This window comes from Takifugu flavidus, unplaced genomic scaffold (genome assembly GCF_003711565.1).
Source record: "Takifugu flavidus isolate HTHZ2018 unplaced genomic scaffold, ASM371156v2 ctg331, whole genome shotgun sequence".
Classification (NCBI taxonomy): Eukaryota; Metazoa; Chordata; class Actinopteri; order Tetraodontiformes; family Tetraodontidae; genus Takifugu; species Takifugu flavidus.
Genome location: NW_026621958.1, coordinates 1 through 27,042, shown reverse-complemented (window position 1 = coordinate 27,042; position 27,042 = coordinate 1). Strand labels below are relative to the sequence as shown.

At 43.2% G+C, this 27,042-nt stretch overlaps 2 protein-coding genes and 1 long non-coding RNA gene across 3 annotated transcripts; 1 reads left to right on the top strand and 2 right to left on the bottom strand.

Moving 5' to 3' along the window:
* Nucleotides 1-2,623: 2,623 nt before the first annotated feature.
* On the top strand, nucleotides 2,624-11,595 carry LOC130520263 (diphosphoinositol polyphosphate phosphohydrolase 1-like). Its single transcript, XM_057023973.1, is given in 6 exon segments — nucleotides 2,624-2,928; nucleotides 3,842-3,887; nucleotides 3,890-3,951; nucleotides 8,537-8,581; nucleotides 8,663-8,747; nucleotides 8,896-11,595. Coding segments are annotated over 6 exon segments (534 nt in total). The 5' UTR covers nucleotides 2,624-2,829; the 3' UTR covers nucleotides 9,093-11,595.
* A 245-nt stretch (nucleotides 11,596-11,840) lies between these two features.
* Nucleotides 11,841-13,772, bottom strand: LOC130520264 (40S ribosomal protein S10). Its single transcript, XM_057023975.1, has 6 exons — nucleotides 13,616-13,772; nucleotides 13,070-13,219; nucleotides 12,674-12,848; nucleotides 12,159-12,236; nucleotides 12,036-12,091; nucleotides 11,841-11,922 (listed from the first exon to the last, which is right to left on the bottom strand). Exons 2-6 carry the CDS (start codon nucleotides 13,217-13,219, stop codon nucleotides 11,881-11,883), a joined length of 501 nt encoding a protein of 166 aa, XP_056879955.1. The 5' UTR covers nucleotides 13,616-13,772; the 3' UTR covers nucleotides 11,841-11,880.
* Nucleotides 13,773-22,746: 8,974 nt separating this feature from the next.
* Nucleotides 22,747-24,363, bottom strand: LOC130520262 (uncharacterized). Its single transcript, XR_008948744.1, has 2 exons — nucleotides 23,443-24,363; nucleotides 22,747-23,313 (listed from the first exon to the last, which is right to left on the bottom strand). It is a non-coding gene; the product is annotated as an uncharacterized LOC130520262 (long non-coding RNA).
* Nucleotides 24,364-27,042: the final 2,679 nt, after the last annotated feature.

The following is a 27,042-nucleotide window of genomic DNA, read 5'->3' as shown; positions in this document are numbered from 1 at the left end:
CACCACATCAACACATTTAAAGCTAAACAACAGGGAAAGAAAGAGGAGGTGATGACAGCCCAGGAACAGCTCCTAAAAATACAGTTAGATGAAGCACTGAAAAAGCTTAATGATAAACAAAAGGAGAGAAACAGATGGTTCAGCAGTTTCCTCGGCGCAGGTGCAGCCAGATCAGTTATGTCCGCAACAGGATTTTGCTCTGATAAACCCGTATTGGGCCAGTCCAAGGGGAGGCATGTGTGGGAGACACGGCAGGCAGGGATACGGCTTGATAGGCGGGTACTTAGGCCGGGATCAGTGTCATGCCTGCAAAGGGTATGGTCATTGGCAAAGGGACTGCCCATATCACAACTACCCGGAGGTACCAGGCAGTGTTACATTTAGTGATGGGTTATGCTCTGACGGTACTTACAACACATAGTGTGGTATCACTGGTCAGCTCAGCAGCATTCACCATGACCTCACTTAGACAGACCAGGATGGACAAGATTTTAACTGCACCACACATAACATACACACATAACATACACACATGAAGGGATAAATATGGCAGGGTTTAACACAGCATCAGGCTCACCTATAAAACATGAAGTAGAGATGAGGCAACTGACACGGGCACTCGTGGAACCAGCGGAGGTCACAGTCGTAAAATGCAAAGGTCACGGCAAGGAGAACTCTTTAGAGGGAAAAGGTAATGAGGCGGCAGATCAGGCAGCAAGGAAGGCAGCAGGTTATAAACCAAGTTTCAGTTTGTTGATGGCAGAGAAAACGGTTCAGGAAATTCTTCCAAGATACGACAGGGAAAGAATAGGTTGTGATCAAGAAGAAGCTCCTCCACATAAAAAAAAACAGTTTGGAAGGAAAAGGGGGGCTGTGGAAGTTGAAGGAATTTGGCGGATCCCAGACGGCAGACCTGTTCTCCCGCCCGGTCTGTTAGATGCCGCTCTGGAAGAGGCCCACGGCCTGACACACTGCGGGAAACCACGAATGATGCAGAGAATAAAGTTTCCAGTTGCCCCAATGGGCAAGAAAATTATATATTTCACTGATATGTTAGATAGGGTCAACAGGTTCCGATACCTCTGGTTGCAGTGGATGCATACACTGGCTGGCCAGAGGCGGTTCCCGTAAAAACAGAAGATGCAAAAAGCGTTATTAAATTTTTGATTAATCCGGCACATGGTTTCCCAAACAAATTAGATTTGACAATGGAACTCATTTTAAGAATAGAGATTTACAATCCATAGGCCAGCCCAGCACTTTTATGAAATGTAGATTTTATTTTGGTCAACTAAAAACGACTCTCTCAGTTTTCTCTCCAACAGCAACCTCTGTAACCAGTCAGTAAGGATCCAGGAATTCCACACACAGCTGAGTGGGTTCTTCTGAGAGTCATCAGCAAAGTGGTCAGGGCACAGGTGGACGGGCCACTTTGAAGTTGCAGAGCGAACATTACTTGTTAACCCTAACATACTAACACCCTAACACATTAACCCTAACACTGGTATTATTGGAATCAATGTACCCCAGCAGGTAATTCACAGAGAACGCTTGGACGGATCGAGGAACATCTAAAGAAGATGGCACCATGATTAAACGTCTATTATTCTTCATTACATCAAGAGGAGTTGTCAATGAATTGTTTGTATTGGCCTAGCTTAGGCTAGGCCAAAAGGGGGATTGTTGAGAATTGTCTTTATCTTGTTATGTGTTTCACCATATGTTTCTGTCTTCTCTTAGAAGTTAGGCAAGGTAGACTCATTGGTAAATATAATAAAGAGCAGAGACATTCCATTTGCAGGATTGTTGTTTGTTCTATTGTTATCTCAGGAGCCAGTCAGGCAGGGGGTGTCAAACACTCATTGTAAATGCGACATCAGGGGGGTTGATGATCACATTTGCATGAAGAATGAGATCTGGCTACCTGGGAAAACAATGGAAAAGAAGAACCCTACCAACACCGCAGGGGACTGGAGGAAGAGGACGAGGACATCTCAGCGGGGGATCTGGATTGGATTGCATGGACATTGTGAATTTGCATGTGTGTGACTATAAAGGACTGGGCCAAGGGATAGTTAGGTGGTCAGACTTCGTGCCCTGACGATTAACTCTGTTGTTGTTAGGGTTATGAACTGGCCCGGAGCTCTGTAATATTTGTATCTGGAATTGGTTCTATTGTCAAATACATTTCGAAATTGGTAACTTTCTTCTCGAAGTCTTCATTCAACGAACACGGGGATCGGCAGCTACATACGGGAGGTATTGCAATCCAACACTGTTAAAGGGGAGTTTTTCCTTGCCACTGTTGCTTGTCTAGGGTTTAGGCCCTGGGATTATGGAAAGCGCCTTGAAACAATTTTGATTGAAAAAGACGCTATATAAATAAAGATTGATTGATTGATTGATTAGCTTTTGAAAACAATGGATTTTATTTGTTAGAAAAATATAACAAACAAAACCGCATCAAATTAGGACCTACAAAACAAAGGTGTGTTTCTACCTACCTAAACAAAGGTGTCGGTTTTTCCTTACTCCAGTCACAGATTGTTGTTGCATTTTCACCAAATCTGTCCTCCTAATTCTTGGACGTGGGTTGCGTAATTTCCTTACGCTTTTTGCGCTAGTAAAGGTTAAAATACGTCGTGGGCGTAGCGGCTCTTTGTAATGGCGATTGTGCCGAAGCTGTGCCTAGGTTTGTTAAAATGAAGCGAAGAAGAAGTTATTTCTATTAATCCAAACGCAGAGGTTCCCCTGAGGAAGACTTTGCAATTACATTTTTTATTTTATTTTTAGAATTAGCTGTATTTTAGAATATTTGTGCTCTTGAAAATGATGAAGCTGAAGTCAAACCAAACCCGGACGTACGACGGGGATGGGTACAAGAAGCGGGCCGCCTGCCTATGCTTCAGGAGTGAAACCGAGGAGGAGGTGAGACCGGTGGACATTCTTTCTAGCGGGCCAAGCTAACATTAGCAGCCGCGACTGCTTTCAATGTCTTACCTGTGTTTAATTCCGTTTGCCTAATCGAAAAAGCTTTGGTTTATGTCAGTTTAACATGATCTGGCACTCCTAATGTAAATCAACACATTGTCTGATGAGTTCGTTTCTGTTTTCAGTGTTTTGAGCCAACACATCAATGTGTTATGTAAGCCTCTTTAGCTTCGCACATAGCAACGACAGGTTTTTCTGCCCCTTACTTTATGTCAACCTGTTAGCTCCATGCTAAGGTTAAGGATGGCTTGCTAATAAGCCATGTTGCTGCCGAGGAGTAGTCGGACATTTGTGATTTTCATAATGGTGCGAGTGAATAGAAATTATTGTCTACGTTGTATCCACTCTAAGGATGATTTTTGCCTGGTAATTATTGTTTCATACAGTGTTAATGTTACATTAGCTTCGTTAGCCAAACTTCTTAGTAACATGATTGCTGGTTAGACAATGGAACCTATAATTGTCATCTCTCTACATAATTGGGTTTGTATATTTGAACTTGCCGTTGTCGTATACTGGAAACAAGAACGTGTCGACAGTATTTGTGGTTACAGCATACCACTATCAGCCTAATCTTCCACTTCGTCTCCAACTCCAAGTTCGAGTTCGTCTCCTAGTGGTCTTAACCTGGATATGTTTACTTTTTTCCATGTATCTTGTATGATGCAATTTTAGCTACTTCAAATTGTGTTTACTGTGTATCGAGATGTCACGTGGGTAATCACTTTTACAGATTACATGGGTGAAGAGCATATGTTTAAGCAGTGTGGTGTGAATATTTTTGCATCTTTCATTTTTTGGCTACTGCGTGTAGTTAAATTAATGACACCAGCATACTTATGATTTGCAGGTGTTGCTGGTGAGCAGTAGTCGACATCCTGACAAGTGGATAGTTCCTGGGGGGGAATGGAACCTGAAGAGGAGCCAAGTGTTGCTGCGGCTCGAGAAGTGTGTGAGGAGGTTGGTTGTGTTTATGGATGCTTTATTTTAATATGGTATAATTGTTCTTTTTGATTCACTGAACAAATCCATAGACTCTCCTCTACGTTCAGATGCAAAATGTATATGTAAAATGTCCATTTTTGGTTCATGTTTATACCAAGAAAATAGTATCAAGAACAGATTCCCAATTTGAACATAGGTCCTCGGATGTGTTGTTTCATTTTTAACTCGTAACCGTATTTAACACTGGACCTTATACTATGTTGTAAAGCCCATTTTGCAGGTTTTCCAGGTTGAATGAACAGAGAGAAAGAGAGCACTCTTGGCAACATTGGCATCATATTTGCTAGGCAGCATTTATATGCCACAATTTTTAAAAACTGACAAACTTTTGTAACCTTTATGATTTTTAAGTATTATATTAATGGCCACTGCTTTTGTGCTTTGAACAAAGATGTGTCAAAAGGGGAGAGAGATTTAAATCGAATGAAAAGGCTCATCAGACAAAGACACACACACACATGCATACATAATTAAAACTCTTTGATGACCCTATGCAGGTGACATCTGAAATTTCCATTTTCTTCTCTTACCGTTAAGTCTTGTAATTTCGAGTGGTGACCCAAAACTAGAGACTTTTATTTTCACATGACTCTAATGTTGCATGGTACACCAAAACTTGAAAAATCTCATTGCAGCCAACTTTTCAGCACAGTTCCTACTTTATGAAAGATGGCATTCTGATAAGATTTGTGATCCATCTAAGGCTAAGCATGTACATACAATGTTTAGGTGTTTTTCTTGCTCCAGTCATTCACAGCAGGCATCATCTTGGTATCATGGTAAAAAAACAATCATTGCTGCAAAGGGGGCAATTTTGCAAAACAGCCATGTTTTGTTGACAGCAGACGGAGCAAAATATTGAATTCATAATTTCTTTTCTGTGCTGGCTCCTCACACACACATACAGTGAGATTGTTTGCAAGCACAGCGGTCAAACGTTTGTTGTAGTTAACCACAAGGTTAGCACACATATCAAGGGGGAATTTTGGCCCACTCTTCTTTGCAGATCCTCTCTAAATCATTAAGGTTGGTGGGCTGTCGCTTGGCAACTCGGACCTTCAGCTCTCTCCATAGATTTTCAATTGGATTGAGGTCTGGAGACTGGCTGGGCCACTCCATGACCTTAATATGGTTCTTCTTGAGCCGCTCCTTTGTTGCCTTTGCTGTATGCTTTGGGTCATTGTCATGTTGGAAGACCCAGCCACGGCCCATTTTCAGCTTCCTAGCAGAGGGGAGGAGGTTGTCCCTCAGCACTGCACGGTACATGGCTCCGTCCATCTTCCCAGTGGTGCGGTGAAGTAGCCCTGTGCCCTTGGCAGAGAAACACCCCCAAAACATAATGTTTCCACCTCCATGCTTGACGGTGGGCACAGTGTTCCTGGGATCATAGGCAGCATTTTTCTTCCTCCACACATGACGAGTAGAGTTTAGGCCAAATAGTTCAATTTTGGTCTTGTCTGACCACAGAACCTTCTCCCAATCACTTTGTGCATCTTTGAGGTGATCATTGGCATACTTTAGGCGAGCCTCCACATGTGCCTTCTTAAGCAGGGGTACCTTTCGGGCATTTTAATCCATTGCGGCGCAAAGTGTTGCCAATTGTTTTCCTGGTGACTTTGGTCCCAGCTGCCTGGAGGTCATTCACTAACTCCTGCTGTGTGGTTGCAGGCCGATTTCTCACTGTTCTCATGATCATTGCCACCCCACGAGGTGAAATCTTCTGTGGAGCACCAGACCGAGGTCTATTGATGGTCATGTTATACTTCTTAAATTTTCTCACAATTGCACCAATAGTTGTTACTTTAATACCCAGCAATTTGCTAATGTTTTTGTAGCCCATTCCTGATTTATGCAGGTCAACAATCCTGTCTCTGAGGTCCTGAGAGAGTTCTTTGGTCTTACCCATGGTGGAGAGTTTGGAATCTGTCTGATTGTCTGATTCTGTGAACAGTTGTCTTACATACAGGTGATTAGTTAGACCTGGTGTCTTCAATTCAGGTAACAAGTTGTTTGGGAGCGTCTAACTGGTCTGTGAAAGCCAGAACTCCTAATGCATACTAGGGGATCAAATACTTATTTCCCTCAATGAAAAACAAATAAATTAAAATAAATTCTTTAAAGTTATTTTCTTGATTTTCTTTTTGATATTCTGTCTCTCCATGTTAGAATACATCTACCATTAAAAGTATAGAATGATCATGTCTTTATTAGTGGACAAACCAACAAAATCAGCAAGGGATCAAATACTTTTTACTCTCACTGTAAATCCGTGGCAAAGCATTCAACAAAGTAATAAATGAAAAATAGCACATTTACACATGTTGGCTATGTCAAGAAGGTGGTGTAGCAACTTTACTTGGATTTGTGAAGTTAAAATTGTCATTGAGATTCAGTGTAAAAACATTCTCTCTTGTCGTCTCTTTGGGCATTAATGTTGCCCCTCACAATGATTTTTGCCATGGTATTATTTCAGTCAGCAATCCCGTCAGTCATTATTTTGGTATTGTCACAACATTTCCACTCTGTCTGCTCTCAGTAGGTTAAGTCATGCAATGCCTATTTTGTCTCCAGCTGTTTGGAAGCTTAGGCTGCAGAACTCTGTGACCTGCCAACGCATTCTTAGTGTCACATCACTATTGAGGTTTACTTAAATGGACACAATATGCTTTGTGGTGGCTTTTCGTCCTGTTGAGTGCAACACCGTGTTCGGTTTTGTCTTCTCTCTTTTAGACAGTGGTGTGACAGCACATATCCTAATAAATGCCAGTTCAGTTTTCTTATGGTCACAAGCATAAGTTGGGTTGAATAACTTGCAACCCACACTCAAAGTCCGTCATTCTCCAAAGTTGATGCCTGGTAGTTTATAGTTACAGGAATATTGGTACTCCAGGTGGAATACATTTCCTATGTAATAAAAACATCCCCTGTGACTTTTGGCCTATTGCTTAATCCTTGGCTGCTCTCTGGGGGATTCTAGCAGTGGGCCTGTAGGGTTTATATGATCTTGGATTCCACCACAAGTTCCTGATACAGTGAGTACAGGCTCCATTTTATTTATAGGCTGAAACTGGAACCTAAAGAAGAAGCTGCAGAGATGTCAACAAGTTTTCTTGCTGTATCCAAACCTGACCCAGTACTCTCCTTTGGGCTATAATGGTCTCATCTTTCTTGAAGATTATTTTTATTAGAATATGTTTAATTATAACAATCGAGACATATTCAGTTAGTACTATCTGTGAAAAGTTTTAACTTTTATCTGCTTCTGGGTTTAAAGTAAAGCAATGTCCATGAACAGAAAAAGGGCTGTAAAATTATTTACGATGTGCATTTTTTTTAAAAATTGTATTACTTTTATATTTAATGCATTGTGTGGAATCTAATCTTTGACAACTCAAAAACGTGTGTTGAACTACAGCACCATATTCTTGACCAACCCGCAAATTAGCATTCACTACTTTTTGGTGTACGGCTGTTTGGGCCTCCCTGTCTCAACTGCTATGAACTGTATGAAGACTGACCGCTCCTGCCAAATCTTGAGCTTAAATCAGAAGGGTTTTTTTTCTACTTTTGTTGAATTTGTCTTCTCATTCTGCCCCCTCTGAATTTTTCACATTATCTTCCTTGTAGTCCAATTTGCTCTTAGTTCAGCAAAGTATGAAATACCATGTCAGTTCATGACAATCCAAAAACCGTATCAAATGAGATTGTGTGGGATTAAAACAGTCATATTCAATTTACTCCACCCTAAACTCGTACACCGTTAATGCACTGAATTTAATTGCAATTGGGACTGGCTTTACTGTCTGTCCACTCCTGCATCTTGAGTGAGTAGCGGTTATGGCTCTGACAGGCAGTAGTAAAGGAATCATGTACGATAGCTTAATATTACGGCTTTGTGTGTAAAATGAGACACATACCAAGTGATTAAAGTATTTCCTCCATCCAGAAGAGTAAAATAATCCACATTTGTTTTTTGTTGGTGTTAATGTGCTTGTAAAATACAAAATGCATTTATTTTTACTCAAATGTTGAATTGACAGATTAATTATTTTATTCTAGGTTCATATTTTCATATAAGTATATTTTGAAAGCATGGGTCCCTTTGGCACAGTTGAAAATAATCTGCCCTAAACACTCTATTTATTTTGGGGAGAAAAAAAAAATCATATTTTTTTCTCGCACTGACTTCCTTACTGCACTGTGCTAGTTTGATGCTCTGTCACCTTGCATTTTTTTCCTGGAGGGCTCCAGATCATTGGACCTTGTGCTGGAGTTGGATTGAAACAAAGCCACAACTGGTCTACACAGATAATTGATTTGAAACAAATCTGCTCTGTGGTCATTACGGAGCAGAGATTCATCGCAAACACATCCGGTCAAGCCTTATGTTGAGTTTGGGTCTGTCATGACCCCTTTAAGTTAAAATTAAATAATAAAGGCGAGCCATACTGTTTTTATTGGAACAACACTTTTTACAGCAGATGTATAAATAGTACTAAATAATCATCGTTTTCTCAATAGCTTCTCTTTATTCAAACAGGCTGGTGTGAAGGGGACTTTAGGGCGCTTGGTTGGAGTATTTGAGGTGATGCTTGTTCCATACTAATAAGTTTTCACATGCTTTTATGTTAATGAAGGAGAAATTAATTTTGTTTTCCCCTTTCAGAACCAAGAACGGAAACACAGAACCTACGTTTATGTTCTTATTGTCACTGAGGTACTCGAAGACTGGGAGGACTCGGTCAACATTGGTAAAATTTCTGTCGTTTATGAAAATAGATGTCTAAATATAAATAATTCTGTTTTATTGTGTAGTAAAAATAGTGATGCCTCCCTTTTTTTTCTACATCAGTATTTTGTGTGGAGCATATAATTAGTGAAAACTTGTTCTGTCAACAGGAAGGAAAAGGGAATGGTTTAAAATTGAAGAAGCCATCCAAGTGTTGCGGTGTCACAAGCCCGTGCAGGCTACTTACTTTGAAGCTCTCCAGGAGAGTTGCCTGACCAGTAACGGAACACCGTTGGTGGCCACAATAGGGGGAGATTTATCCCCTACGTACAGCATCAATCAGAGCTCCGTCTCGGGTATCAGATAACTAAAAGAGCAACTCTAAACCCCCCCAGAGTTTCCGCCACCAATTGCGGTCTTATTTTCCTTTCTTTTCATATCTCTGCTCTTCTGTCAATAACATGGTTTGCCTTGCCAACTCCTTTGTGCCAGAACAGTGGCACAGACTTGATGACAAGTGTTAAGTGACAAGTCTGTAACACTTGTACATAAAAATTACATTTATATTACATGTAAATGTAGTTTTTGACCTGTCTTTTTTGTTTTTACTGACAACTGCATGAAATTGTTTTCCTGCTCCCACCTTTTGTTTTTCCTTACCGTGCCCTTATTGTGGTGTTTATTGAATGCAAGAACTACTTTTTACTGTTGTAATGTAAAAGTGTATACTTAGTGCTTAAGCAGAAGGCTTTTGGTGGTCCTTTTTTTTTTTTAATCCTATAATTTAATTTTTCTGTGAATGATTTATGTCCATTGATGTACTCCCCTTTGGTAAAGACAAGAAATTTCAGTAGATTGAGAGAACGGCTGCTCTTGCACAAGTACTGTGTTGTTGTATCTCACTGATTGGAACGAATAATTGGTAAAGTCTGAGAATTTTGGATCTTTTCAAGGTTATTTGTGTCTTGCATATGGATTCGGTCCTCACTGGTCATTTCAAATGTCAGTAGAATTTTCCTCTCATCTGATAAGCACTACAAGTTCACTCAGACAGAATATACATTCTGGAAAAGAGTGAAAGAATGTCAACATACTGTGTAGAATGAACCACACTTTTTCCTCAGTGTCTTTACCACGTTTTTCATTTAAAATTGTGTCACTAACGTCAGTCTTCCCTCCAAATACCGAGTCGGTAGAAGTTCTAAATCTCAAAATCATTGATTTGTATGTTTAAAGAAAATCAGCACATATCATAAGATATTAAATCTTATTTCATTAATCATTTGTTTGTAAGTAATTGTTTACACTGACAGCAAAGTACTGGTGCCTACAATAGGCACTTTCCCCCCTACTTTTAAAACCCTCAGTATTTAATCTGCATCTCCAAAAACAATCACAACAATGAAATAAATGAATCTCTAATACTGTCTTTGGCAAGATGCGGAACCAACAAGCCTTGTATAGTTGACACCTTGTTTTTAACATGTAAAATTATTTTGTTAATGTGTTTTCTCTCTAAAGGCGGGGCAAAAGTCTCATAAGCCGAGCTGCACCGCACGACCGCGAGGCGGCGTGAGGCAATGGACTCAATACTGTGAAACTGGAGGCGCTGTACTTGGCATGTTATAGGTTATTATTGTAAACTGATTATTTCTGCACAGATTAGAGTTGATAGTACATAAATGACAAAGCATTTTCCAAATATTTGAGGACTGTACACATCACGTTGAGTGATAAAAGGATTTGTTTCAATGGTATTGAAGATGATGGAACTCTGGGGAAGCATGGAGGACACCTGAGGCTAAAGAACAACCACCATGGCAATAACTGAAAGTGAGGAGGCTGTTTGGAATCAAATATAGTCCAAACCCTGTTTCTAATCTAAATTGTGTTTGTGTGGGATGAGTCCGCTCTCCACTTTGGCAGTTTCAAAGCACCATTTTAATTTAGAATTCAAGCAGATCACGACAAACTATCAAATCAGGGTTTGTTTTCCTGTTCATGTCCAACTTTCAACTGGTCCAAATTTTCTCATCACAAGCCAAAATTCTAATTATACTTTAGGAAATTAACAATTTGGATGCCTTCACGCCTCCCCCAAGCACAATTGATTTTATATCGTTGTAACGTTGTGTGGGGTCATATGTCTGCTTGTGCTCTACACCATCTTCCAGTCATCTGCTTGACTGTTCACACTGAATTCATGTATTTTATATATGTAGTTAGACATTCTTCAGTCTTTGGCCATGATGCCCACAAAGTCAGCCTTGTTTTAAAGTAGTCAACCTTGCACTTTGCAAAGACTTGTGGTTAAGAATTTACTCATTTATAACATCTTAATTTGTTCCCAAGGTTTTTGACAAGAAACTTATTTAAATGTTATACAGCACCACGAGCATGGTGATTCATACTATTTGACTAAAGGTTTGAGTACAGGAGGAAACTTAAATTGTATAAAATCTGTCAGTTAAATGAAGTCTGTGGCATTCTGATGAAGCTGCTGCTCCTCCTCAATGGCGATCTCCGCTGTCATGGTTGTACATCACAGGACCAGTTCTTACCCATCGAGTTACTCAGAACTGTCCAGAAAAAGTAATGCCCTGCCTGGTAGCCACAATGAAAGTGAGCAGTATTACAGATTTCATTTACCAGTGAATTGATGCTCCTGTGGTCATGAGTGACTTGGGAACAGGCAAGTTTATTGATTGAAATGTTTAATAAAACATCCGTACACTTTAAATTGTTGAGTTCATCCTTGAAGTTTCATGCTTGTCAATGGAATTTTGTTTCCTCATTTGGGAATGAAGCCAGTGAGACTTAAGATTGTAATATAAATGTGCCAACAAATAAACACAAGTATTTCACATTCAGCCCCTTGTTGATCATTGCACTTGTGCATTAAAAAAAATGTAAGGACAAGGGCTGCCAATGAGGGACTGAAATCATTTGACTTATATCAGCATGACAGGTGAGTGTGTTTTGGGCCAGAATTTTAGGTTAATTGTTCAAATTAAATGATTAGATGCTGTAAATCATCTTTACCTTTTATAAGATTTGACATTTTCCACTTAATTATAAAAAGCTTTTAAACAGAACAACTCCACACTAAGCAAACTGGACAGGCATTTTTCTTTATTGTACAGAAAGAGTAAAATTTACTGAGGCTGCTGTCCTCTGCCACGCCCAAAGCCACCTCTCTGCAATGTGGATAAATCGGGGTCAAAAAGATCAATATTTTCACTGATTCCTTTAAAATACTGTCAAATAGATGGGCGGGTGTAGGTAAAATAAAAATTGCATTAATACTTACGAACTGGAACTCTGTGGCAGCTCCAGCACCTGCCTCTGCTTTTTTGTCAGCACCAGCTAATGGAGAGATAATTATTACAACAGAAATAAAAAGTTTAGAAGCCCGACTCATCTGTATACTTACGAGGAGCAGCAGATCGCCTGTATGTATCTCTGTCAGCCTCAGCACGATTCAAGCGGGCAGGCCTCTCTCCTTCCATTCCTACACAATTACAGGAAAACAAATATAGACAAATATGAGAATTGATCAACACACCAAGATACCAGTACGCAACATAAAACGAATGCTTGGTATTGAAATGATTTCTTCATCTTTGAAATATCCCAATTGGAGTACAGCTAAAGATTTCCAAGTTGGTTTAAAGAGTAGAGTGACTGTAGGATACATTTGGATTGGGGGGCTGAGGCAACTTTGCAGGGAGTATAAAAGCAATCTAACCTCCCAGATTATTCACTTCACTTCAAGAGTGTGGATTGAATGTTTTTGTCACCGTTTCATCTAATATCCACACACAATCTTAGCCAACCACGTACCACTGATTTCAGGAATCACCCCCAAATTAAGATCATTGGTGTAAGGCCGGAATCAGATAAAATGTTACTATTAATTCAAATGTTATTTCTTAAATAGCAGCTTACCTTTGGGCCTGGGCCTTGCAGTCTCAGGGCGAGTCTGGCGGCGCAGGGTGGCAGGCACAATCTCAGGGGGAAGATGGAGGAAGTCTCTCAAGTACTGGATGCCTTCATTGGTAAGATACCAATAATAGTGACGCCAGGCAAATTGCTCCTTGACATACCCACATGATTTCAGAGACTGGGGAGTAAACATTGAGGAAACATTTTTAACAATTGGCAAAGTGACTAAAAAGCAATTTTGCTGTATTAGCTTGTTCACTTAAAAGTGCTCTTTTCAAAAGGAACAAGGATGCCATATTATCTATTATCTAACGCTGATGTTGCTCCTACACTGATCTTATCTTTACTGAGTTACGTTTACAGTATGACGTAGCCTGAGCGATGAACATAGATCCCCACCTGCATCGCTTTCATCACATGAAGGTTGGGCACATTCTTGTCAGCAAGCTCGGGATGCTTGGTCAGATGAACATCTTTCTTAGCCACCATGACTCCCTCTTTGAAGAGGAGTTCATAAATAGCAATGCGATTCTTCTTGGGCATCAGCATCTGTAATAAGCAACATGTCACTTCTTACATACTAACCATGTTCCACACTGACTGCATACTAACTGGCTTCCACCGGAAAAGAACATAAGCTAATCTCATTTTGCGATGAAGTAGAATTCTGCATTCTGACCACAACTTGAGTTGAATAAATCAGTTCAAATGTCCCTAGCAAGTGTTTTAAATGTAAATTTTAAGAAATGTGATAGCTGAACATCACAATCGGGTTCACTTCCACTAATCAAATGAGAATATCGACAATAAAAGGGAGTTTAAGATACAAATGCGTATGAGAAGATTATTATTATATTAGGAGCAATCTAAAAGCAAACAAATTACTTTAATTCAACGACTGATGTAGAAGATAAATTTAGATTATTATGCCGACTAGGCCTTTACCTTTCCACTTGATACAGACCGGAGCCGGAAGGAAAGACCGTCGTTGAAGCGGAAATCTTATTCCCACAACCAAGGCTTAGTAGTGTTATGGCGCCACCTATTGCTAGGGAGGACTAAAGGCAAGCGTCGCTCATCGTCTATCCACGGTCCAATGGCCAAATAAACATATGCTGTTTTAGTTATACTAACCCATGTTTAATCTATTTAAATTGTATCATGAGAGTTAAAACAATTTTGAGATTTGAGTGAACATGTTCTGTCCTGTGTAGTTACCAATGATTATTGTTATTGTTAAAGTAGGAAGCGCCAAGACTCATAAGACTCTTAAAGAGTTAGACTGTAGGCAATGGTAAATGTATAATTATCAGTTTTGCCTTGAATACATAATATTGATACTGTAATGAAAGTCTTTGATACAAATTGTTAATTGTTCTGCTGTCTGGCTGCAGGTTGGAGGCAAAGGACAAAGGTGTTAATTATATCAGCTTGTAAACTCTTATCCTGGTTATGCAACCACCACACATCTGCTATGACATTCTCTAAGTTTTATGTATCTAATATTTTTTTTAAAGAAATAGTCTTAAATGAACTCTGATATTTTGCTTTGGATGTGACAATTTTACGTTTTGTGTTTTTGTTTGGAAAAAAACCCCACTAATCTTTGTCCCCATTTCTCTCTATATATTGTTTTACTCAGTTTATCTCTAAAACGATCAATGTGTCTTGTGAAATCCATCCATCCTCTACCGCTTCTCCGGGTTTGGGTCGCAGGGGCAGCAGCCTAAGCAGAGAGGCCCAGACTTCCCTCTCCCCAGGTACTTCTTCCAGCTCGTCCAGGGGGATCCCCAGGCGTTCCCAGACCAGTTGTTAGATCCACTATATTAAAGTTATCTCTTATTTGCTTTTACCTTGTTATATTCTTTATTTTTGTTATATTGTTTCTCATTACTTAATGTTTCTTATTATTTGCTAATGCTTAATGTTCATGATGCTTGATATGTCAACTCGAACTACTCTGGTCAAGGGCGACAGAAATGCAGCTGCTGTGGAGAAGTGACATTGACTGGAGATAGAGCTGCAGGGCATGACACAGAAGGTGTTCTTTTAATCTGTCTGATATGGAAGAATGTGCTGTATGTGAGCTAAGCTAATCAAATCAGTGAAGACCTACATATACGTATTTTCACCATTATGATTTACAGTCTTTTGCTTTGTATGGGACCTGCTATCTTGTGTTTTCCCCCTCCCTTTAGGCACATTTGAATTCTATGTAACTAGGGACCTCCTATTTTCAATAAAAGAAGGATGGCAGAAGTTGTGCCTCAGAACGTGTTGGAGATCTGTAACTGAGCACATCTCTTCGTTCTCCTTGCAAGTAAAATTCAAAACTGTTTTTGCCTCATTTGTTTTTCTCATGTTTTAGGTCACCAGTTGAGATACATAGTCTCTCCAACGTGTCCTGGGTCTTCCCGGGGGCCTCTTACCGGAGGGACATGCCCTGAACACCTCACCAGGGAGGCGTCCAGGGGGCATCCTGACTAAATGCCCAAGCCACCTCATCTGGTTCCTCTCAACGCGTTGGAGCAGCAGCTCTACTCCGAGCTCCTCCCGGATGGCAGAGCTTCTCACCCCATTTCTAAGGGAGAGCCCAGCCACCCTACGGAGGAAGATCATTTCGGCCAATTGTACCCATGATCTTGTCCTTGCGGTCATTACCCGAAGCTCATGAACATAGGTGAGAGTAGGAACGAAGATCGACCGGCAAATCGAGAGCTTCGCCTTTTGGTCAAGCTCTCTCTTCACCACAACGGACCGGTGCAGAGTCCACATTACTGCTGATGCCGCACCAATCCACCTTTCAATCTCGTGCTCCATTCTTCCCTTACTCAAGACCCCGAGGTACTTGACCTTCGCTGGAGAGACTCATCCTTGCCCACCTGCTCCGATACGGAGTAAAGGGAACTTATTCAGGACTTTGTGGAATGGAGCCTGCGGAACAACCTCCAGATCAACGCTGGCAAAACCAAGGAGCTGGTGGTGGATTTCCGCAGGCGTAACAACCCCCCGCCTGCACTGGTGAACATCCTGGGAACAGATGTTGACGTGGTGGAGTCCCACAAGTGCCTGGGTGTTCACTTAAACAATAACCTGGACCGGACACACAACACAGATGCCCTTGTCAAGAAGGGCAATAGCACACTTTTCCTGCTCAGGAGGCTGAGGTCTTTTGGAGTGCAGGGACCACTCCTGAGGACTTTCTATGACTCTGTGGTGGGATCAGCCATCTTCTATGGGATTGTCTGCTGGTCCAGTAGCATCACGGACAGGAACAGGAAGAGGATGGACAGACTGGTAAGGAGGGCCAGCTCTGTCCTGGGATGTCCCCTGGACTCGGTGCAGGTGGTGGGAAACGGGAGGATGATGGCTAAGCTGTCATCCATGCTGAACAACACGTCCCACCCCCTACAGGACACCCTGACAGCACTGGGCAGCTCCTTCAGTGAGCGGCTGCTCCACCCTCGCTGTGTGAAGGAGAGGTATCGCAGATCTTTCCTGCCGGCTGCCGTCAGACTGCACAATAAAAATAACGCCCGCTAGCACAATCTGAATATTATATATTCTGATATGTATATTGCATTCACCCTCTGTACTATGTACAGGTATATAGGGGCCGAGTATCCGAGTATCCATTACCTGGATTATTGTAAATATACAGTACATCCTCTCTGTATACTACAAATTCTATTCGATTCGATTTTATCTTATTTTTCTCTGCATGCTCTTGCTGTTGTTCAAATCAATCAAATCAATCTTTATTTATATGGCATCTTATACAATCAAAATTGTTTCAAGGCGTTTTCCAGAATCCCAGGGCCTAACCCCAGACAGGCAACAGTGGCAAGGAAAAACTCCCCTTTAACATTAAGAAACCTTGAGCAGGACCAGGCTCATGTATGGGGACCCTCCTGCTGATGGCCGGCTGGGGTGGAGAGGAGAGGAGAGGAGAGGAGAGGAGAGGATGAGGAGGAGGAGGAGGAGGAGGAGAGGAGAGGAGAAGAGAAGGAGAAGGGAGAAGGAAGGAGAGGAGAGGAGAGGGAGAGGACGGAGGGAGAGGAGGAGGAGAGGAGAGGAGAGGAGAGAGGAGAGGAGAGGAGGAGAGGAGAGGAGAGAGGAGAGGAGAGGAGGGAGAGGCACAGAGCACAGAAACACACACAAAAATACACTATACAACGGGTCAGCGGGGCCGGAGGTCATCATGCAGCTCTGAAGGCGGCGATACCTGCAAATGAATACGGGGGGGGGGGGGCTGAAAAACTACACAAGAAATAGCATCACTAGTACTAGACTTGGACGAGGAGAGGAGAGGAGAGGAGAGGGAGGGAGAGGAGAGGAGAGGAGAGAGAGGAGAAGAGGAAGGGAGAGGAAAGGAGGAAACCATGACCCAGTGGGGTGACAGAGGCCTGTCAGGTGATCATGTTTCCGGACCCCGGCAGCCTTGGCCTATAACAGCATAGCTAAGATGTGACCTAACGATTAGGTGACCCCCTAAGTATGATAATTTGTCTATCTATGATAGTAACTGGAACTCCAGAATTAACAATAATAAGCTTTTTCAAAGAGGTAGGTTTTAAGTCTGATCTTAAATGTAGCGATAGAGTCAGCCTCCCGTGTTGCACTGTAAATTTCACCCTGTGGGACAATAAAGGACCTGAATCTGAATCTTCCCCACTTGGGGCAGGATCTCCTCCTTGACCCGGGAGAAGGCACTCCACCTTTTTCCGGCTGAGAACCCTGGCCTCGGATTTTTGGAGGTGCTGATTCTCATCCCAGCTGCTTCACACTCGGCGGCGAACCGATCCAGCGATCGTTGGAGGTCACGAGCTGATGACGCCAACAGATATACATCATCTGCAAAGAGCAGAGACCTGATCCTGAGGTCACCAAACCGTACCCCCTCAACACCATGACTGCACCTAGAAATTCTGTCCATAAAAGTTATGAACAGAATCGGTGACAAAGGGCAGCCAGTCTCTCCCTTCCTCAGCTCTCTCTCTCTCCTCCTCTCTCTCCTCTACCCTCTCCTCTCCCCCTCCTTTCTCTCTCCTATCCTCTCCCCCTCTTCTCTTTCTCTCTCCTCTCCTCTCCTCTCTCTCTCCTCTCCTCTCTCTCTCTTTACCCAGCTGGCCATCAGCAGGAGGGTCCCCCTACATGAGCCTGGTCCTGCTCAAGGTTTCTTCCTGTTAAAGGGGAGTTTTTCCTTGCCACTGTTGCTTGTCTGGGGTTAGGCCCTGGGATTCTGGAAAGTGCCTTGAAACAATTTTGATTGTATAAGACGCTATATAAATAAAGATTGATTTGATTTGATTTGATTTGATTTGATTGATTTGATTTGATTTGACGGAGACCAACCCTCACTGGAAGTTCGACTTACTGCCAGCAATGCAGACCAAACTCTGACACCGATCGTACAGGGAGCAGAGGGCCGTATCAGCCATACTCTCGGAAGACCCCCCACAGGACCCCCCGAGGGACACGGTCGAATGCCTTCTGGAAGTCCACAAAACACATGTGGACTGGTTGGGCAAACTCCCATGCACCCTCGAAGACCCTGCTGAGGGTGTAGAGCTGGTCAACTATTCCACGCCCAGGACGAAACCGACATTACTCCTCCTGAATCTGAGGTTTGACTATCCGGCGGACCCTCCTCTCCAGTACCCCTGAATATACCTTACCAGGGAGGCTGAAGAGTGTGATCCCCCTATAGTTGGAACACACCCTTCGGTCCCCCTTCTTAAAAAGAGGGACTACCACCCTGGTCTGCCAATCCAGTGGCACCGCCCCCGATGTCCACGCGATGTTGCAGAGTTGTGTCAACCACGACAGCCCTACAACATCCAGAGCCTTAAGGAACTCCGGGCAGATCTCATCCACCCCCGGGGCCTTGCCACTGAGGAGTTTTTTGACTACCTCGGCAACTTCAGCCCCGGAGATATGAGAGCCTGTCCCCAGGTCCTGCTTCCTCACTGGGAGGCGCGTTGGTGGGATTAAGGAGGTCTTCGAAGTATTCCTTCCACCGATCCACAACATCCCGAGTTGAGGTCAGCAGCACATAGTGCTTGCATACACAGTGTTGACAGTGCACTGCTTCCCCTACCTCGGATGCAGGATGGTGGTCCAGAACCTTTTCGAAGCTGTCCGGAAGTCGTTCTCCATGGCCTCACCAAACTCTTCCTATGCAACCGCCATAGCTGCACTCCGCTTTTCCTGCCGGTACCTATCTGCTGCCTCAGGATTCCCACAGGCCAGTAAGGCTCGAAATGACTCCTTCTTCAGTCTGGTTTGGGCATTGCCGCCACGACAGGGAGCAACCACCTTGCGGCCGCAGCACCAATCAGCCGCCTCAACAATGGAGGCACGGAACATGGTCCATTCAGACTCAATCTCCCCCGGGACATGGTCAAAGCTCTCCCGGAGGTGTGAGTTGAAGCTCCTTCTGACAGGAGACTCTGTCAGGCATTTCCAGCAGACCCTCACAATACATTTGGGTTGCCGGGTCTGTCTGGCATCCTTCCCCACCACTGGAGCCGATTCACCACCAGGTGGTGATCAGTTGACAGCTCTGCCCCTCTCTTCACCCGGGTGTCCAGAACATGTGGCTGCAAATCCGATGACTTGACCACAAAGTCGATCATCGATCTGCGGCCTAAGGGGTACTGGTGCCAAGTGCACATGTGGTCGCCTTTATGTCTGAACAAGGTTTTTGTTATGGACAATCTGAGACGAACACAGAAGTCCAACAACAGAACACCACTTGGGTTCAGATCAGGAGGGCCGTTCTTCCCAATCACACCTCTCCAGGTCACACTGTCGCTGCCAACGTGAGAATTGAAGTCAGCCAGGTGGACGAGGGAACCCCCAGAAGGAGCACTCTCCACCACTCCCTCTAAGGACTCCAAAAAGGGTTGATACGCTGAACTGCTGTTTGGGCCATAGGCACAAGCAACAGTCAGGATCCGTCCCCCCACCCGAAGGCGAAGGGAGGCAACCCTCTCATCCACCTGGGTAAACTCCAATATACAGGCACTGAGCCGGCGAGCAACAAGGATTGCCACCCCTGCCCGTCGCCTCTCACCATTGGCAACTCCAGAGTGGTAGAGAGTCCAACCCCTCTCGAGAAGACTGGTTCCAGAGCCCTTGCTATGCGTCGAGGTGAGAGCGACTATATCTAGGCAGAACTTCTCAGCTCAGGCATCTTTCCCATCAGAGAGGTGAAATTCCACGTCCCTAGAGCAAGTTTCTGCAGCCTAGGATCAGACTGCAAAGGTCTCTGCCTTCGGCCACCACCCAACACACAATGCACCCGACCCCCTTGGCCCCTCCTGCAGGTGGTGAGCCCAGGGGAAGGGGGTCCCATGTTGCCTCTTCGGGCTGTGCCCGGCCGGACTCCATGGGCAGAGGTCCGGCCACCAGGCGCTCACCAACGTACCCCGCCCCCAGGCCTGGGGCTTGTAAAATATTTTATTTTAGGCAATAGTGCAATTCTTCCTTCATTTTGAATAAATAACCGGAAATGCGTTTGTTCACGAGAGTTCTCTTAACTTTCCATTTTCAACCGCTAACAATGAACGGGAGCGTACCCTTTATGTAGAGATCCCGATTACATTTTTAAAGTACCAAAATAAGAGGAATAAAAATGCTTTGGTGAGTTATTCTTTTTTTTTTTGCATTACAACTCACCATGAAGATAAGTTTCGCTGCTAACAAATTAGCTTAGATTTTTGGTGGACTGACACTTTTTCATATGTTTGTATCGCGTTTAATGTACGGTGAGCTAAAAGTGGATTATCATGAAGACTAGTAATTGTTAGAACCCCTCACAATAACAAAACATTCCATTTTGTGTGAAACTATGTTGACCTCAACAACACCCACATAAACTAAACAATACCCACATGCAGCCACTTTCTAAAATCATTCATTTTTGCTGTTTCTAGGTTTATTGAATTGTTTCGGTGCGGCAACAGGAGCAAACTGTGGTGACAGTGGCAGAGGGAAGTCTCCTTGCTTTATTAGTGTCCCTGGGAGAGCCTGACTTCCTCCAGACCCACATCTCGTTTGTTTGTTACTGTAGTTCACCTGCATGTGGGTCAGGTCTGTGCTGCTCATTTCTGGCCAGAAGCTCTGAGTTCTGTCCATGGTTCTGATCACTTAGACTACATATTATTATGCAATAATATCAACAATACTATCTCTTCCAAAAGTTTTAGATTTCCAAGTTTATGATGTAAATGTCTTACATGGTGCACACATAGCTTAAAGACAACAAATCTACTGGACATTGTAATTTTACTCCGTGAACTGCTACTGTTTGTATGCTAGAAATTGTATGAAAGGCGTGATTTATTATCATGCCTGTCTTCAAAGCAAGTTCAAACACAAGACATCAACCAATAAATCAATCTTTATTTATACAACATCTGCTACAATCAAAATTGTTTCTAGGTGCTTTACAGAATCCCAGGGCATGACCCCCAACAAGCCACAGTGGCAAGGAAAAAATCCCCTTTAACAGGAAGAAACCTTGAGCAGGACCAGGCTCATAAAGGGGGACCCTCCTGCTGATGGATGGCTGGTTAGAGAGGTAGGAGAAGGGTGAGGACAGGTAGAAGAGACTAGGCAGAGATCATGAAATACATTAATTATATTAATTATAATGAACTGCCGGTAGAATTAAATGGGTCAGCAGGGTCGGAGGTCAGTAGGTCAGCATACAGCTATGAAGGTGGCAATACCTGTAGATGGATACGGGGGGGAGCAGAAAAAACTACACAAGAAATAACATCACTGATTTTAGCTGAGAGGAGAGGAGAGGAGAGGAGAGGAGAGGAGAGGAGAGGAGAGGAGAGGAGAGGAGAGGCAGCCATGACCCAGCAGAGTGACAGAGGCCTGTCAGGTGATCATGTTTCTGGACCCGGCAGCCTCGGCCTATAGCAGCATAACTAAGATGTTAACCTAATAATTAGAAGACCCTCTAAGTATGCTAATTTGTCTATCTAGGATAATAACTGGAACTACAGAATTAGTTATAATAAGCTTTTTCAAAGAGGTAGGTTTTAAGTCTAATATTAAAAGTAGAGATGGAGTCAGCCTCCTGTACCTGGACAGGGAGCTGGTTCCACAGCGGGGGGGGGGGGGGGGGGGCTAGACCTCTGAGGACCTTGTAGGTCAGACGAAGAGTTTTAAAAATTATTCTATACTTAATGGGCAACCAATGAAGAGATTCCAGTACAGGAGTTATGTGATCTCTTTTGTCAGTATCTGCCAGAACTCTAGCTGCAGCATTTTAATGTGTGAGTTAGAGGACAAATTTTCTTCAAAAGTTACTCCAAGATTCCTCACAGAGACTAGATGCTAAGGAGATATCATCTAGCTTGATAATGTGATCTAATCTATTCCTGAGAGGCTCAGGACCAAACACTATGGCCTCTGTTTTTCCAGAGTTAAGGAGAAGGAAATTTGAGGACATCCAAAACTTTATTTCTTTAAGACAGGTCTGAAGCTTCACTAACTGCTCTGTCTCCTCTGGTTTCATGGATAAATATAGTTGAGTGTCATCAGCATAATGAAAATGTATTCCATGCTGCTTAATAATATTTCCTAAGGGAAGCATGTACAAGGTGAAAGGGATTGGTCCAAGTACAGAACCTTGTGGAACTCCATGGTTAACCCTACTGTATGAAGAGGCAACGCAATGGACATGAGCAAACTGGTATCTATCTGATAAATATGATCTAAAACGGTCTAGTGCTGTCCCTTTAATCCCAATCATATGTTCCAGTCTCTGAAACAGGATGCTGTGATCAACTATATCAAAAGAAGCACTGAAGTCCAGCAGAACCAGCAGAGAAACCAGTCTATGATCTGAAGCTCTAAGAAGATAATTAGTAACTTTAATAAGTGCTGTTTGTGGTGAGCTCTAAAGCCTGACTGAAAGATCTCAAACAGGCTGTTCCTCTGCAGGTGCTCCAGTAACTGAGTCACCACCACCTTCTCAAGAATGTGAGGATGAAGTTTTGATCACCCGCGCTGTTCGTTCACTAGACTCAGAGCAACCACGCAAACAACTGGAGTCCTTTGCAAAGGGGGAGCCGAGCAGCAGTTCAAGCTTCCTCTGTCAACTCCGTCCGTCTGCTGCTCGCTCACCTCTTTTATTGGTGCAAACAGAATGGGTGTCTAAACAGGATCTCATAATTCATTGTCTTCTGACATCTTTACAAACTTCTCTAATCCTGACCAACAGGATACGTCTGAGTGCTGAGCTTGATAGTAAGCAGCTTCAGCACTTTTACGACACTCTCATGTTCTTCCTTTCCTATCAACATTCCTCAAACACTCAAAGTCTACATACAATAGCATTTAAAGATAATACTAATAACAACAATAACAATAATCCTTCTCACATTCCCTCCTGTTTATCGTTAAATGCGTCTAGATTTTCATCATCAGTATTACATCTTTACAATTTCATGAAATTTCAATGCATTACGTCATTTTCCTAGAAACACATTCTTACACTCAGAATTCAACATGTGTACAGCTTAAGACATCTTGAACATTTCTTTTACATCTTGTATTACATTGATCCATTCTTCTTCCGATTCCTCTTCATCGTCGTCCAGTAGAGATTGTTCTTCCACCTGCAGCAAAGTACTAGTAACAACTGATCCCACGAGCCGGCCAATGCAACCCCGAACAAGAGGTACTCCTCCCTCCTGTCGGAAGTTCCAAAGGCCAAAACTCACGAGTCCTGCCGTCACAGCACTCACCACAATTAGGAAGAACAACTTCATTTCCTTTTAGAGCTTCTTCACAGGTTCCGACGGGGTTCAGCCGTTGCTGGACCTATACAGGCCGTCAGCCGTTTACGGACAGTCCGCCACTGCTCCCTCGCCTTCACCTGGACGAATTTTCTGTTTCTTACAATGGGAAAGGTGTATCCACGACAGTTTCCCATCCACTCGAACTGCAGTCTTTGTGGTCAGCTGTACTTGATAAGGACCTTCCCATCTAGGCGTGTTCCACCTCTTTCGCACAAACTTCTTCACCCACACGTAGTCGCCCGGTTGAATGGGTTCCTGGGGGGTGGAATCTGTGGAAGACACAGGACTAGGCAGAACATTTACAGTATTCACATCGGTTGAGTAACACTTTTTTCAGATAATCTGCTATTGTTTCCTGAACATGTTCTAACTCATTTGTTGTTGCAAAGTATGGTAGGCAATAAGGCCACCCATATAATGCTTCAAAGGGTGTGATGCCTGTTTTCTTGTGTGGTGTTATGTGCATCCATAATTTCACCAGGTCGAGACAAAACATCCAGTTCTTTCCTGTCTCGTCCATACATTTCTTCAGTCTGTTCTTAATAGTACCATTGACTCTTTCAACCAACCCTGCACTCTGAGGGTGGTATGCACGGTGATTCTTCAAATCAATGTCCAAAGTTACTCCTACAGTTTTCACTATCTCATTTACAAAATGGCTTCCATTGTCGCTCCAGATGACCTTCGAGATGCCAAACCTGGGAATGATTCTCTACATAGGACTTTTGCCACTGTCAGTGCATCTGCTTTTGCTGTGGGGAAAATTTCCACCCACCTAGTAAATCCATCTAACACTACTAGACAATATTGTTTACCTTCACATGGTGTTAGCTGAATAAAATCTAGAAAAACTGTGTGAAATGGATGATTTGGTAATGGTGTGTAGTGCCTGCAGGGGCCTTAAGGGCTCCTTGTGGGCTGTGTTTTACACAAATAGCACATTGTGAACAAAAATTTTTTAAGTAGGTATGAAATCCTATAGTGTAATAATGTTCATTAACCATCTGTACCATCCCTCCTGTTGAGACATGGCATGGCCCATGGCTCACTAATGCTGCCCATTCATGCATATTCCGGGGAAGGATTGGCTTGTTTCCTATGGTTAATAGTCCTTTATCATCCAGTTTGGCTCCTCGCTTCTTCCACGTGGCCTTTTCTTTTTCTGGAGCACTTTGTTGCATTTCTTTTAGAATATCATTATCTGCAGGTTCTAAGCTAAATGATTCCTCATTATCAAGAAGTGTGTTGTTATTTGCTGCAGCCTTTGCGGCTCTGTCAGCAAAGGCATTGCCTTGTGAGACTGCGTCTGTGTTGTTAGTGTGTGCAGTGCATTTACATACAGCTATTTTACGTGGCTGCTGTATTGCAGCTAATAACTTTCTTAACAGTTCTGCATGCATGACCGGTTTGCCCGTCGAAGTTTTCATCCCTCTTAAATTCCATTGTTGAGCAAACACAAACAACGTGGAAAATGCATATTGACTATCTGTGTAAATGGTAACATCTTGTCCTTTGCTTAATTCACAAGCACGTGTGAGTGCGACGAGTTCTGCAGCTTGAGCAGAATAGGAGGAGGGAAGTGATTTCGCCTCCACCACCTCAGTTGCCGTAACTACTGCATAGGCGGTTCTAGTGCGTCCACAGTCATCCTTTCTCGATGATCCATCCACAAAGAGTATCCGTCCTGTAGTCAACGCGACATCACTAAGATCTGGTCGCGGCAGGACCTTGGTAGAGACCTCATCCAGGCAGTTGTGCTGGTGTCCCTCTTCTGCGGTGGGTAGCAGCGTCGCTGGGTTTAAGGTTGTGCAGCGACGAATCGTCAGATTCGGCTGAGACAGCAACACTGCCATGCAGGAAAGATGACGTGCGGGCGACAGGAATGCTATCTTACTTTGTAGCAGCAGTATTGACACTGCATGTGGAACTAGCAAAGTTAGCTCATGATGTAGCACCACTCCTGCGGAGGCTTTTACTGCCTCAGATGCTGCCACCACTGCTTTAACGCATGGCGGGGAGTGCACAAGCTACGGGATCTAGCTTGTGGGAGTAGTAGGCCACTGGCTGCCTCTTATCTCCGTGCTTCTGCAATAAAACTGAAGTCATAAAGTCACCCTTGCAATCCACGACCTGCTCAAAAGGCTTCTGATAGTCTGGCAGCTTTAACACTCCAGCACTTACAAGGGCCTGTTTTATGTACACAAATGCTTCTTCAGCTCAGGGGTCCATGTTAACACATCAGTCATTGCTAAGGGATTATCATACATCAATGCTTGTAAAGGGGCAGTTATTTTCGCATAATCTAAGATCCATGATCTGCAAAAATTCACTAGTCCTAAGAATGACATCATCTGCTTCTTTGTTTTTGGTTTTGGAGCATCAAGTACTGCTGTTTTCCTCGACTCAAGAATAGCTCTTCCATTATGTGTCGAAACATGGCCCAATAAACCACTTCTGCTTCACCAGTTGCAGTTTGCTTTTGCTTAATTTATGGCCTTGAGAGGCTAGCCAGTGTAGCAATGCTAGCGTGTCTGACCAACAATCTCCCTCTGTTTTTGACGCCATGAGGATGTCATCCACGTAGACGAGGATTTGACTTCCACACGGAGGTTTAAACTTAGCTAATGATGACATCATTACTTGAGAGAAGATTGTGGGACTCTCACAGTAGCCCTGAGGTAACCTTGTCCAGGTATACCTCCGTCCTTGAAACGTAAACGCAAACCAAAACTGGCTGTCTGGATGTACTGGTACAGAGAAAAATGCATTGGATACATCTATCACCGTGTACCACTGATGTTCAGGGTTTAAGTCATTCAGCAGAGTGTATGGATCTGCGACTAAGGGAGACCTAGGGACCACTGCAGCGTTTACAGCTTGCAGGTCCTGCACCATCCGCCAGCCGGTAGATGGTGGTGACTTCCTTACTGGAAATAGGGGTGTATTTACAGGTGATTCAGGACACTCTCTGATGACTCCTGCTTTAAGCAGTGAGTTAAATATCGGAACAATACCCTCCTGTGCATCAGTCTTAAGGGGATATTGCCTCTGAAATGGTCTATAATCTGATTTAGGGATTATTTTACTGGTTCTGATCCTTTTATAAGACCTACATCTGCAGGTCCTTCCGACCATAATTCAGGGGGAAGCTCTTTCAGCTTCTCCTCTTCCTCCTGTGTGAGGAAGATGTTTTCTTCTCATGAACTCTGGTCTGTGAGGTGCGTTGCTGGATGTGTCAGCAACCATGTTTTAAGGGGAATACGCCACACCTGGAACTGATCATTAAAATCAACCTCACCCTTAGGCCTATAGGGCAGGCTGCTCCAGTGTTTTACGTCACTTCCCAAGTCTTGCCATCTTTTCTTAAGCGGTTTAGCAATAGAAACATGTGGTACAGAACCTGACACTTTGAATAGCGCTGCTGCTTCGGCGGAAAGGCTTCCTGCCGTGCAGACAGCTGTCTGACCACACACATATAGATGCATAATTACAATCATGTGTGGATCTTTGAGTTTAGCAAACTTCTATGCATAGCTTGATGTGCCG

Bases quoted from the DNA above. Each gene is read 5' to 3' on its own strand.
- LOC130520264 (XM_057023975.1), bottom strand. From the start codon at position 13,219: ATGCTGATGCCCAAGAAGAATCGCATTGCTATTTATGAACTCCTCTTC. The intron at 12,092-12,158 runs GTAAGTATACAG...TCTCTCCATTAG, and splicing joins CAGGCGATCTGCTGCTCCTC to CTGGTGCTGACAAAAAAGCA. The intron at 11,923-12,035 runs GTAAGTATTAAT...TCCACATTGCAG, and splicing joins CTGCCACAGAGTTCCAGTTC to AGAGGTGGCTTTGGGCGTGG.